Source organism: Chiloscyllium punctatum, chromosome 20 (genome assembly GCF_047496795.1).
Source record: "Chiloscyllium punctatum isolate Juve2018m chromosome 20, sChiPun1.3, whole genome shotgun sequence".
Lineage (NCBI taxonomy): Eukaryota > Metazoa > Chordata > Chondrichthyes > Orectolobiformes > Hemiscylliidae > Chiloscyllium > Chiloscyllium punctatum.
Genome location: NC_092758.1, coordinates 10,536,137 through 10,548,412, shown reverse-complemented (window position 1 = coordinate 10,548,412; position 12,276 = coordinate 10,536,137). Strand labels below are relative to the sequence as shown.

The window sequence follows — 12,276 nt, the reverse complement described above, 5'->3', positions numbered from 1 at the left end:
TCATAAAGTCATGGGAATCTACACCACAGTGAAAGGCCTTTCGACCCATTCTGCCTGCACCAGCCAAACAACAATCATTATTCTAATCCGATTTTCCTACACTTGGCCCATAGCCTGAGTGTCCTGGTATCACCATTGCACATCTAAGTACTTCATCAGCACCATGGGGGTTTCTGCCTCTCCCACCCTTACAGGCAGTGAGTTCCAGATTCCCCACCACCCTCTGGGTGAAAAGGTTTCTCCTCACATCCCCATCTAAACCCCCTGCCCCTTCGTTTAAACCTATGCTCCTCCACCCCAGTCATTGATTCCTCCAAGGTGAAAGGTTTCTTCCTGTCTATGGCCCTCACAGATTTATAAATCTTAATCATTCCCACTCACAATCTTCTCGATTCGAAGGAAATAAATCCCAGTCTGTCCAGCAGCTGGTTATAACTAAAGAGAGGGGTATAAAGGATGAAATAACAAGGGATTGTCAGAAAGGCACAGTGATAATCATGGTGCAATTTAATCTTCATGTATACTGGAAAAGCCAAATAAATACTGCAAAGTAGAAATGAAAATACTGGATAACTTCAGCAGATCTGGCAGCATCTGTGGAGAGAAAAGCAGAGTTAACATTTCGAGTCCAGTATGACACTTAGAACAAAGAACATTACAGCGCAGTACAGGCCCTTCGGCCCTCAACATTGCATCAACCTGTGAAACCAATCTGAAGCCCATCTACCTACACTATTTCATTTCATCCATATGTCTATCCAATGACCATTTAAATGCCCTTAAAGTCGGTGAGTCTACTACTGTTGCAGGCAGGGCATTCCACGCCCCGACTACTCTCTGAGAAAAGAACCTACTTCTGACAACTGTCCTATATCTATCACCCCTCAATTTAAAGCTGTGTCCCCTTGTGCTAGTCATCACCATCTGAGGAAAAAGGCTGTAACTGTCCACCCTATCTAACCCTCTAATTATCTTATAGTCTCAATTAAGTCACTTCTCAACCTTCTCTCTAACGAAAATGGTGTCAAGTTCCTCCGCCTTTCCTCATAAGACCTCCCCTCCAAACCAGGCAATATCCCTGTAAATCTCGTCTGAACCCTTTCCATCTCCTTCCTATAATGCGGTGACCAGACCTGTACGCTATACTCCAAGTGTGGCCACACCAGAGTTTTGTACAGCTATGGCATGACCTCATAGATTCTGACAACCCTATCAACCTGGGTGGCAACTTTCAGGGATCTATGCACATGGACACCGAGATCTCTCTGTTCATCTACATCACCAAGGATCCTACCATTAGCCCAGTATTGTGCATTCCAGTTACTCTTTCTAAGGGTGAATCACCTCACACTTTTCTGCATTAAACTCCATTTGCCATCTCTCAGCCCAGCTCTGCAGCCCAGCTATGTCCCTCTGTAAACTACAACATCCTTACGCTCTATCCACAACTCCACTGACCATAGTATTATCCACAATTTTACTAATCTCTCCTTCTACGCCCTCATCCAGGTCATTTATGAAAATGACAAGCAGCAGTGGGCCCAAAACAGATCCTTGCTAGTAGTTACACCAATAGTAACTACTCCAGGATGAACACTTCCCAACAAACACCACCCTCTGTCTTCTTTCAGCTAGCCAATTTCTGTTCCAAACTGCTAAATCGTCCTGAATCCCATGTCCCTGTATTTTGTGCAATAGCCTACTGTGGGGAACCTTATCAAACGTCTTACTGAAATCCACGTACACCACACCTTCTGCAGAACTGACTGAAGAAACCAAATGACCGAAAGTTGGCTAGTTGAGAAGCTCATCAAATATTTTCAACCGTTATCAGCTGCTTCATCAATGACCTTCCCTCCATCATAAGGTCAGAATTGGGAATGTTTGCCAATGTTCAGCACCATTCCCAACTCATCAGATACAGAAACAGTCCGTGTTCAAATGCAACAAGACCTGGACAACATCCAGGTTTTGAACTGACATGTGATAAATAATATTCATGCCACAGAAATACCAGGCAGAGAGCATATCCAATAAGAGACAATCTAACAACTGCCCCTTGACATTCAATAATGTTACCGACATTATCAACTTCCTGGGGTGACCATTGACCAGAAATTGAACTGGACATACTATATAAATATATCAGCTATAAGAGCAGTTCAGGGGTTAAGAATACTGCAGCAAGTAACTCAACTGCTGACTCCCCAAGCCTGCCCAAGTCACAAGTCAGGAGTGTGATGGAATACTCCCCCCTTATCTGGATGGGGGTCGCTCCAACAACACTCAAGAAGCTTGGCACTATCCAGGACAAACCAGCTCGCTTGATTAGCTGCAGGGGCAGAGATTCATCGGCCTGACCTTACCATTTCATGAACAAACTTGAAATGTTCTCAGAATAAGATGTGCTTTTCCTCTGTAGGAATGAATGCACTACAGGACGAGCTGGGTCGAGACGATTTAATCATCCTCGCATTTCCATGTAACCAGTTCGGCAAACAAGAACCAGCTGAAAACCATGAGATCCTCCCTTTGTTGAAGTAAGTAAGTGATCCTCTCCAATTTCCGAGCCCCGCTTTGTACAGCTGCTGGGAAGGACTCACCTCAGAAAAGATATCCCCTAAGCAGTCACTGCCATTTACAGCTGTAGCCCATAATCATGGAAACGGTGACATTGTGGTAATATCACTGACCCTGATCATCTGAGAGCCAGACATAATGCTCAAGAGACACGGGGTCAAATCACACCAGGGCTATTGATGGAATTTAAATTTGATTGATAGCTTTAGATTCCAGAAGTTATCTTCAGTAATGGGGATCCCTTAGATAGTAACAGGACTGGTTAAGAGAACAGTTAATTAAAGTACACTGCATGTTAAGCCTTGTAATGGGGTGCAAGAGTAGGTGACACTTAGATAAGAGGCTTTAGCCTCTTCAGAGCAGTGCACTTCAGGAAGGATGTGAAGATATGAAACAGGGTGTCAGAGGTTTCCAAGAATGGTTTCAGGGAGGGGATACCTCAGCTGTAAAGATAGTTTCCCTTGAAAAAAAAACAGATCTGGTAGATAGAGGTGGCACAGTGGCTCAGTGGTTAGCACTGCTGCCTCACAGTGCCAGGGACCCAGGTTCAATTCCAGCCTCGGGAGACTGTGCAAACTCCACACAGACATTCTCAGTTTCCTCCGTGTGCTCTGGTTTCCTCCCACAGTCCAAAGGTGTGCGGGTTAGGGTAAATTGGCCATGCTAAATTACCCAGTGCCCAGAGATGTGCTGGTTTGGTGGGTTAGCCGTGGGAAATGCAGTGTTTATGAGGAAGGGGTGGAGGGTCAGTACAGACTTGATAGGCCAAATGGCCTGTAGAGATTCTATGCATTCACAATCAGACAGGTCTGGATGGAGTAAGTTGGGAGAAACTGCTCCCAATTCAGGATACTCCAGCATAATCTAACATATGATGTGGAGGTACTGGTGTTGGACTGGTGTTGGACTGGTGTTGGACTGGTGTGGACTGGTGTTGGACTGGTGTTGGACTGGTGTTGGACTGGTGTTTGGTGTTGGACTGGTGTTGGACTGGTGTTTGGTGTTGGACTGGTGTTGGACTGGTGTTGGACTGGTGTTGGACTGGTGTTGGACTGGTGTTTGGTGTTGGACTGGTGTTGGACTGGTGTTGGACTGGTGTTGGACTGGTGTTGGACTGGTGTTGGACTGGTGTTGACTGGTGTTGGACTGGTGTTGACTGGTGTTGGACTGGTGTTTGGTGTTGGACTGGTGTTGGACTGGTGTTTGGTGTTGGACTGGTGTTTGGTGTTGGACTGGTGTTGGACTGGTGTTGGACTGGTGTTGGACTGGTGTTGGACTGGTGTTGACTGGTGTTGGACTGGTGTTGGACTGGTGTTTGGTGTTGGACTGGTGTTTGGTGTTGGACTGGTGTTGGACTGGTGTTGGACTGGTGTTGGACTGGTGTTGGACTGGTGTGGACAAAGTCAGAAGTTACTCAACACCAGGTTATAGTCCATTTGAAATCCCAAGTTTTCGGAGCACTGGCCCTTCGTCAGGTGAGTATAAACATAGATAGCTGCCTGACAGAAAACAGCGTATGCCTAAATGGGTCTCTTTCAGATTGCGTGGATTTGATAAGTGGAATCTCACAGGGCTCAGCCTTTTACAATTCTTATCAATAACTTAGGTGAGAGGGCAGGAGTCGGACTGATATTGATTGTGTGTGAAAATCTGGCAGATGGTGTACAGTGTGGGAGAGTGTGAACTTGGTCACTTTGGCAGGAAGGACGGAAAGAAAGCAAAGCATTTGGAGTTGGAAACTGCACTATATTTGAGATATGGTCTCAATGTACAACCTTCCAGAATACTGAGAGGTGTGGATAGTCTGGACTTGGGCAATGACTAAAGAATTCTGAGGAGCAGAGAATTCTGGCTGTTCTTCTGGAAGAATCACACAATGTTAGTATGAAGGCACAGCAAGTGGTTACAATGGTAAATGGAATGCTATCATTTATTTCAAGAAATCTTAAATCTCAAAGTAAGGATTATATGCCATAGGACTGTAAGATATAGGAACAGAATTAGTCCATTCAGCCCATCAAATCTGCTCTCCCATTCAATCGTGGCTGACATGTTTCTCAATCCCATTCTCCTGCCTTGTCCCCCTACGCTTGATCCCCTTACCAATCAAGAACCTATCTGTCTCTGTGTTAAAGACACCCAATGACTTGGCCTCCACAGACTACTGTGGAACGAGTTCCACAGATTCTCCACCCTCTGGCTGAAGAAATTCCTCTTCATCTCAGTTCTAAAGGGTCATACTTTCACTCTGGACCCTCTGCTCCTAGCCTCTCCTACTGGTGGAGACATCCTCTCCATGCCCACTCTATCCAGGCCTCTCAGTACTCTGTACATTTGTACAAGGTGACCACATCACAAATACAGTGCAGTTTCCATCTCATTGAAGAAAGGGTGTAAATGCATTGGAAGCAATTCAGAGAGTGGGGGGGTTTATGAGATTGATATGCAGACTGAGTGGATTGCCTTATAAGGAGAGATTGGATAGGCTGGGGCTTGTTTCTAAGGTGATGGGGAAGGATGCTTGTTTGTGTGGGTGAATGCTGAGCTACAGGACGTTACTTCAAAATTAGGGGGTCACCTTTTTAGGATAGAAGTTAGGAATTTCTTTTTTCCTCTCTCAGACAGTTGTGCAACTTTGGAACTCTCTACCTCAGAAGGTGGAGGGTGCGATGTCACTGAATATTCTAAAGGCCGAAGTGGAAAGAACATACAACAGACAGGCTAGAACAGTTCAGCACAAGAACAGGCCCTTCAACCCTCTGTGTCTATGCTGACCACGATGACATACTAAACTAATCCCATCTTCTGCGCATAGTCCGTAACACTCTATTCTCTGCTTGTTCAAACCCTCTTAAACGTGACCATTGTATCTGCTTTCACCACCTCCCCTGGCAGCATGGTCCAGGCACCTACCACCCTTCTGTGTTTTAAAAAAAACCTTTACTCGGACATCTCCTTTAAACTTACCCCCCTCTCATCATAAACCAATTTCCCCCAATGCTTGACATTTCCACCCTGGGATAAAGAATGACTATCCAAGCCCCTTATCATTTTAGATACTTCAATCAGGTTGTCTGAGAGTGTGGTGGAGAAGGATTCAATCAGAGCATTCAAAAGGGAATTAGGTAGATGGGAGACAAAGGCAGGGAAATGGCACTAAGTGAGATGCTCATTCAGAGATCCAGATCAGACAGTGGGGCATTAATCTGCATTGCTAATCCAGTGACGTTATAACTCCCCCACTGTCTTCTGGATTAGTGGTGCTGGAAGAGCACAGCAGTTCAGGCAGCATCCGAGGAGCAGTAAAATCGACGTTTCGGGCAAAAGCCCTTCATCAGGAATAAAGGCAGAGAGCCTGAAGCGTGGAGAGATAAGCTAGAGGAGGGTGGGGGTGGGGAGAAAGTAGCATGGAGTACAATAGAGTGGGAGAGGGGATGAAGGTGATAGATTGGGGACGGTGGGAGGGTGGATTGAATAGGTGGGAAGGAAGATAGGCAGGTAGGACAAGTCGTGGGGACAGTGCTGAGCTGGAAGTTTGGAACTAGGGTGAGGTGGGGGAAGGGGAAATGAGAAAACTGTTGAAGTCCATATTGATGCCCTGGGGTTGAAGTGTTCTGAGGTGAAAGGTGAGGCGTTCTTCCTCCAGGCGTCTGGTGGTGAGGGAGCGGCGGTGAAGGAGGCCCAGGACCTCCATGCCCTCGGTAGAGTGAGAGGGGGAGTTGAAATGTTGGGCCACGGGGCGGTGTGGTTGATTGGTGCTGATGTCCCGGAGATGTTCCCTAAAGCGCTCTGCTAGGAGGCGCCCAGTTTCCCCAATGTAGAGGAGACCGCATCGGGAGCAACGGATACAATAAATGATATTAGTGGATGTGCAAGTAAAACTTTGATGCATGTGGAAGGCTCCTTTAGGGCCTTGGATAGAGGTGAGGGAGGAGGTGTGGGCACAGGTTTTGCAGTTCCTGCGGTGGCAGGGGAAGGTGCCAGGATGGGAGGGTGGGTTGTAGGGGACCTGATCAGGTAGTCATGGAGGGAACGATCTTTGCAGAAGGCGGAAAGGGGTGGGGAGGGAAATATATCCCTGGTGGTGGGGTCTCTTTGGAGGTGGCGGAAATGTCGGCGGATGATTTGGTTTATGCGAAGGTTGGTAGGGTGGAAGGTGAGCACCAGGGGCGTTCTGTCCTTGTTACGGTTGGAGGGGTGGGGTCTGAGGGCAGAGGTGCAGGATGTGGACGAGATGCATTGGAGGATATCTTTAACTACATGGGAAGGGAAATTGCGGTCTCGAAAGAAGGAGGCCATCTGGTGTATTCTGTGGTGGAACTAGTCCTCCTGGGAGCAGATACAGCGGAGGTGGAGGAATTGGGAATACAGGATGGCATTTTTGCGAGAGTAAGGTGGGAAGAGGTGTAATCCAGGTAGCTATGGGAGTCGGTGGGTTTGTAAAAAATGTCAGTGTCAAGTCGGTCGTCATTACTGGAGATGGAGAGGTCTAGGAAGGGGAGGGAGGTGTCAGAGATGGTTCAGATAAATTTAAGGTCAGGGTGGAATGTGTTGAAGTTGATGAATTGCTCAACCTCCTCGCGGGAGCACGAGGTGACGCCAATGCAGTCATCAATGTAGTGGAGGAAGAGGTGGGGAGTGGTGCCGGTGTAATTCCGGAAGATCAACTGCTCTACGTAGCCAACAAAGAGACAGGCATAGCTGGGGCCCATACGTGTGCCCATGGCTACTCCTTTGGTTTGGAGGAAGTGGGAGGATTCGAAGGAGAAATTAAGGGTGAGGACCAGTTCGGCCAAACGAATGAGAGTGTTGGTGGAAGGGTACTGTTGGGAATGTCGGGAGAGGAAAAAACAGAGGGCTTGGAGACCCTGGTCATAGCGGATAGAGGTGTAGAGGGATTGGATATCCATGGTGAAGATGAGGCGTTGGGGGCCGGGGAAACGGAAGTCTTGGAGGAGGTGGAGGGCGTGGGTGGTGTCTCGAACATATATGGGGAGTTCCTGGACTAGGGGGGATAGGACAGAGTCGAGGTAGGTAGAGATGAGTTCAGTGGGGCAGGAGCATGCTGAGACAATGGGTCGACCAGGGTGGTCAGACTTGTGGATCTTGGGAAGGGTGTAGAACCGGGCAGTGCGGGGTTCTCGGACTATGAGGTTGGAAGCTGTGGGTGGGAGATCTCCTGAGGTGATGAGGTTCTGTATGGTCTGGGAGATGATGGTTTGGTGATGGGGGGGTGGGGTCATGGTCGAGGGGGCAGTAGGAAGAGGTGTCCTGGAGTTGACGTTTGGCTTTAGCGGTGTAGAGGTCAGTGGGCCAGATTACCACTGCACCCCCTTTATCTGCTGGCTTGATGGTGAGGTTGGGATTGGAGCAGAGGGATTGGAGGGCTGCGTGTTGTGAGGGTGAGAGGTTGGAGTGGGGGAGGGACGTAGACAGGTTGAGGCAGTTAATGTCCCGGTGGCAGTTGGAAATGAAGTGGTCGAGGGCAGGCAAGTGGTCGAGGTGGGCGAAGGGGTCCTCGGAAGGTGGGCGGGAGTCCTGATTGTGAAAGTAACCTCGGAGGCGGAGGCGACGGAAGAATTGTTCGACGTCACGGCGTGTATTAAATTCATTGATGCGTGGACGGAGGGGGATGAAGGTGAGTCCTTTACTGAGAACTGATCGTTCGTCCTCAGTGAGTGGGAGGTCTGGAGGGATGGTGAAAACTCAGCAGGGCCGGGAGCTGGGATCTCGTGTGGGTGTGGAGCTGGGATTGGGGACGGAACCTGTAACTGGAGTGGGTGTGATGGTGGAGGGAATGGGGGTGGAGTCATGAGCAGGGGTAGTGTTCCCCTCAGGGTTCTGGGGGGTGGGGATAGTGACAGTGGGGTCTGTGGGGGGCGTGTCAGCAGAATGCAGGTGAGTGGCGCTGGTGGGGGCGGAAGTGGTGGTGACCACGGCAGTAGGGGTGGCGGGAGTCACTGAGCATGTGGCATCAGCGATGACGTGAGGGGCGGAAGTGATGTCACGTGTGATGCCACGTGTGATGCATGAGGAATTGTGAGGGGTGGAAGTGGTTGTGGGAGTGGCCATGATGGGGGTGGAAGTGACATCATCAATCAGCGTGGGGGTGGCAGCTGCACCAGCCGCATGGTTAATGGTATCCGAGCAGTTCCAGAGGCAGGGGGAATCTTCTGGAATGTTTGAGGAGCGCTGGTTATGGAGGTAGGTAGATAAAAGTTTGTTGTACTTACAGTTTTTGATGTTTGAGATGGAGTTGAAATACTGTTTGTTGAGAGTATGAATTCTCCTGAGGATGTCGTACAGAGTGGGTCCTTTGCAATTCTGAGAGAGTGTGGCCCTCAGCTGAGTCAGGGCTGACTGGAGAGAGGTTAGGTGCCGGCGCATTGCTGCAAGCGTGGAGCGGAGGATCTTGAAGGAGAACTGTTGCTGGTGTTTTTGAATCTGTAGTCTGTACTGTTTGTCCTGTTCGGGTCCGAACTCTGCTGGTTTAAAGGTGGTCCGGAGTCCGTGTGGGATGAGCTGGTTATGGAGGCAGACACTGAGGAAGCAAATGTGGCTGTGGTAGCGAGTTTGTTTCACAACATGGTTGAAGAGCTTCAGGGCAGAGGAAATGACCTGGGAGTTGCGGTGGGAGAGGGACTCCCTGAGATTCTTGTAGAGAGAGGAGGAAAACTTCTTCAAGGCAGACATCCTTGCAAGAGGATTCGCAGTAGGGTTAAAATTAACTAGGTAAAAACCATGACTGCAGATGCTGGAAACCAGATTCTGGATTAGTGGTGCTGGAAGAGCACAGCAATTCAGGCAGCATCCAAGGAGCAGTAAAATCGACGTTTCGGGCAAAAGCCCTTCATCAGGAATAAAGGCAGAGAGCCTGAAGCATGGAGAGATAAGCTAGAGGAGGGTGGGGTGGGCGTGGGGGGGGGAGGGAGAAAGTAGCATGGAGTACAATAGGTGTGTGGGGGAGGGGATGAAGGTGATAGGTCAGGGGCAGGGGGAGGGTGGAGTGGATAGGTGGAAAAGAAGATAAGCAGGTAGGCCACTGTCTCCCCGGTTATTACCAGGTCACAGCAGCAAGAGGCACCACAGTCAGTCTGAGTGACCCTGTGTTTGGGAGAATCCTGCATTCCTTCCCATGGTCACTATCCAGGGAACATGCTGAGTGTGGGACCACTTTGGATAAAGACAGAGAACAGCACCCCCTACTGTAGGAGGGGATGAATGGCCTTTTACTCGACAATGACATTGCTATTTTTTTTTACCTGGATAACACATCTGTTGTCGCTTGGTCACAGGTATATCCGTCCTGGCAAAGGGTTTGTTCCAAACTTCCAACTGTTCAAGAAAGGAGATGTGAACGGGGAAAATGAGCAGCAGCTATTCACGTACCTGAAGGTAAGGGAGAACCTGACAAGGTGTTCATCACAAGCCATATCTCTCAAGATCATCCCATTGCCAAGTAGTACTGAGAGAGGGCTGCACTGTTGGAGGCGCATGGCAAGGGTGGTTGCCTGGCAATAAAACAAACCTATCTGGATCAGAATAGATTACGCCAAATTCTGTAACTTTCCAAAGTTAAGAATAATTGATGATACAGGTTAGTCCCGCCTGACAGATACAGATTAAGCCTCTCTCAATCTTGGGGATGATTATAGACCTGATCACAAATTATCTTTTTCTTATATTAATTCTGAGTAGCAAGGTCACCATTAAATGCTTGAAACTAAAACAGAAGTTGCTGGAAAAGCTCTGCAGGTCTGGCAGCATCTGTGGAGAGAAATCAGAGTTAACGTTTCAGGTCCACCGACCCTTCCTCAGCACACTTCCTCCACATTAATACCCTCTAGGGTTGGCGGTCTCCATGGAGAGAGAAACAGACATTACACTTTGGGTCTAAATTGAAATATCTTCAGGATTGGATAGGTGGGCTGGCTTTCAGTATTCCTGCCTCAGGCGACTCTCTGTGTGGAGTTTGCACATCCTCCCCGTGTCTGCGTGGGTTTCCTCCGGGTGCTCCGGTTTCCTCCCACAGTCCAAAGATGTGCAGGTCAGGTGAATTGGCCATGCTAAATTGCCCGTAGTGTTAGGTAAGGGGTAGATGTAGGGGTATGGGTGGGTTGCACTTCGGCGGGGCGGTGTGGACTTGTTGGGCCGAAGGGCCTGTTTCCACACTGTAAATAATCTAATCTAATCTAATCTAATCAGTGAACTGCCAGCAATACTTAGGGAAATGGCTGTTGTGTGTCTGGGGTTTGGGAGGTCATTATGATCCCATAATGTTGCCTGGTGGGGAATGGGTTGGAGGTCACAGGGCAGGGCAAGTGAAGACTAATCAATCTCACATTCTTTCTGTTTTTATTGCTTCGAGCAGAATGCCTGCGCCCCCGTGGGGAACAGTTTCGGAAACACCGACAGGCTGTTCTGGCAGCCCCTCAAGATCTCTGACATCAAGTGGAACTTTGAGAAGTTTCTCGTTGGCCCTGATGGCAAGGCCATTCAGAGATGGTACCCACAGGTCCCCATCGCTACTGTCAGGGAGGATATCATTCGCTATATGAGTACTCTGCCCAATCGACAACAAAGAATCCTCTAAATGATATCGCAAAGCTTTATTGCTTCACCTGCATAATGATACAATGGTTTGAATTAGATAAATGAGGCTTCTCCACATTGTTCTCCTTTTACACGCTTCACCTCCCACTTCTTACAACCACTTTTCCATTCACCCTCCCCCTTTCATTCTGTCTTACTCCCCACTCCCCCTCCATTATCACTCGCTGCTCCACCACCCTCTCCCTCACTCTCCCTCCACTCACTGTTCCCCACTCTATCCCCTTCACTCCCCCCTCTCCACTCACTGTTCCCCACTCCCCCCTCCCCATTCACTGCTCCCCACTCTATCCCCTTCACTCCCCCCTCCCCATTCACTGCTCCCCACTCTATCCCCTTCACTCCCCCCTCCCCATTCACTGCTCCCCACTCTATACCAATTTTTCACCTGGGGATTTTAGTCAGGACCCTCCAGTTGCCTGAAGAAGGTTCCTATTGGAACATTAAATCGATGCCCTCTCACTTATCTAATGCAAACCAGTAATGCTAGAACGTTCTACGTAGTAGTTAATCACAGTCTGTGTCTAAGCCTGAGGATATCTCCAGGTGATGGGCTGGCAGGGCTGGGCGAGGTGGGAAGAGGAGCTGCAGAGTGACGATTGGACCTAAAAGCAGGTGCTCCCTGCCAGGTCTGGTCTGAAGCTGGGTGAAGGCAGGCTCAGCCCTTTAGTGCATTCAGGCTGTCCTGTCAGCTCACCCAGAGTATGTCACCTCTCCCCACACACCAGCAGCCCTGCCTGCCTGCCCGTCAGGATATCAACAAGCCTCAAAAACACCTGTACACACAAATAAAAATCCATCTTTCACAAACCCTGCATCTGCCTGAGGGAATTGATTTCTCTTTTGTAAGTGCAGGCACCTGCGAGACGACTCCAGCACTAGCCATTCTCTGGTATTCCATCTGGTCTGATATCTGAGTGTGGGGCAGTGGTGAGCTATTGAATTATCACAGGAATCACACATATGTGGTAGCCTGAGTCAGCTTTAGCGTGGAACACTGGCCCAGTGGTTAGCACTGCTGCCTCACAGCGCCAGGGAACCGGGTTCGATTCCAGCCTCAGGCAACTGTCTGTGTGGAGTTTGCAC

The 12,276-nt window shown here is 49.0% G+C and overlaps 1 protein-coding gene across 1 annotated transcript in view; it reads left to right on the top strand.

Moving 5' to 3' along the window:
• The window catches only part of gpx3 (glutathione peroxidase 3), a 34,761-nt gene extending 22,756 nt beyond the window's left edge, over positions 1-12,005 (top strand). Inside the window, exons 6-8 of the mRNA XM_072590307.1 lie at positions 2,423-2,540; positions 9,876-9,975; positions 10,952-12,005. Of these exons, the coding sequence (XP_072446408.1) occupies positions 2,423-2,540; positions 9,876-9,975; positions 10,952-11,173 (440 nt within the window). The 3' untranslated portion in view covers positions 11,174-12,005. The remainder of the gene's footprint in view (positions 1-2,422; positions 2,541-9,875; positions 9,976-10,951) is intronic.
• Positions 12,006-12,276: the final 271 nt, after the last annotated feature.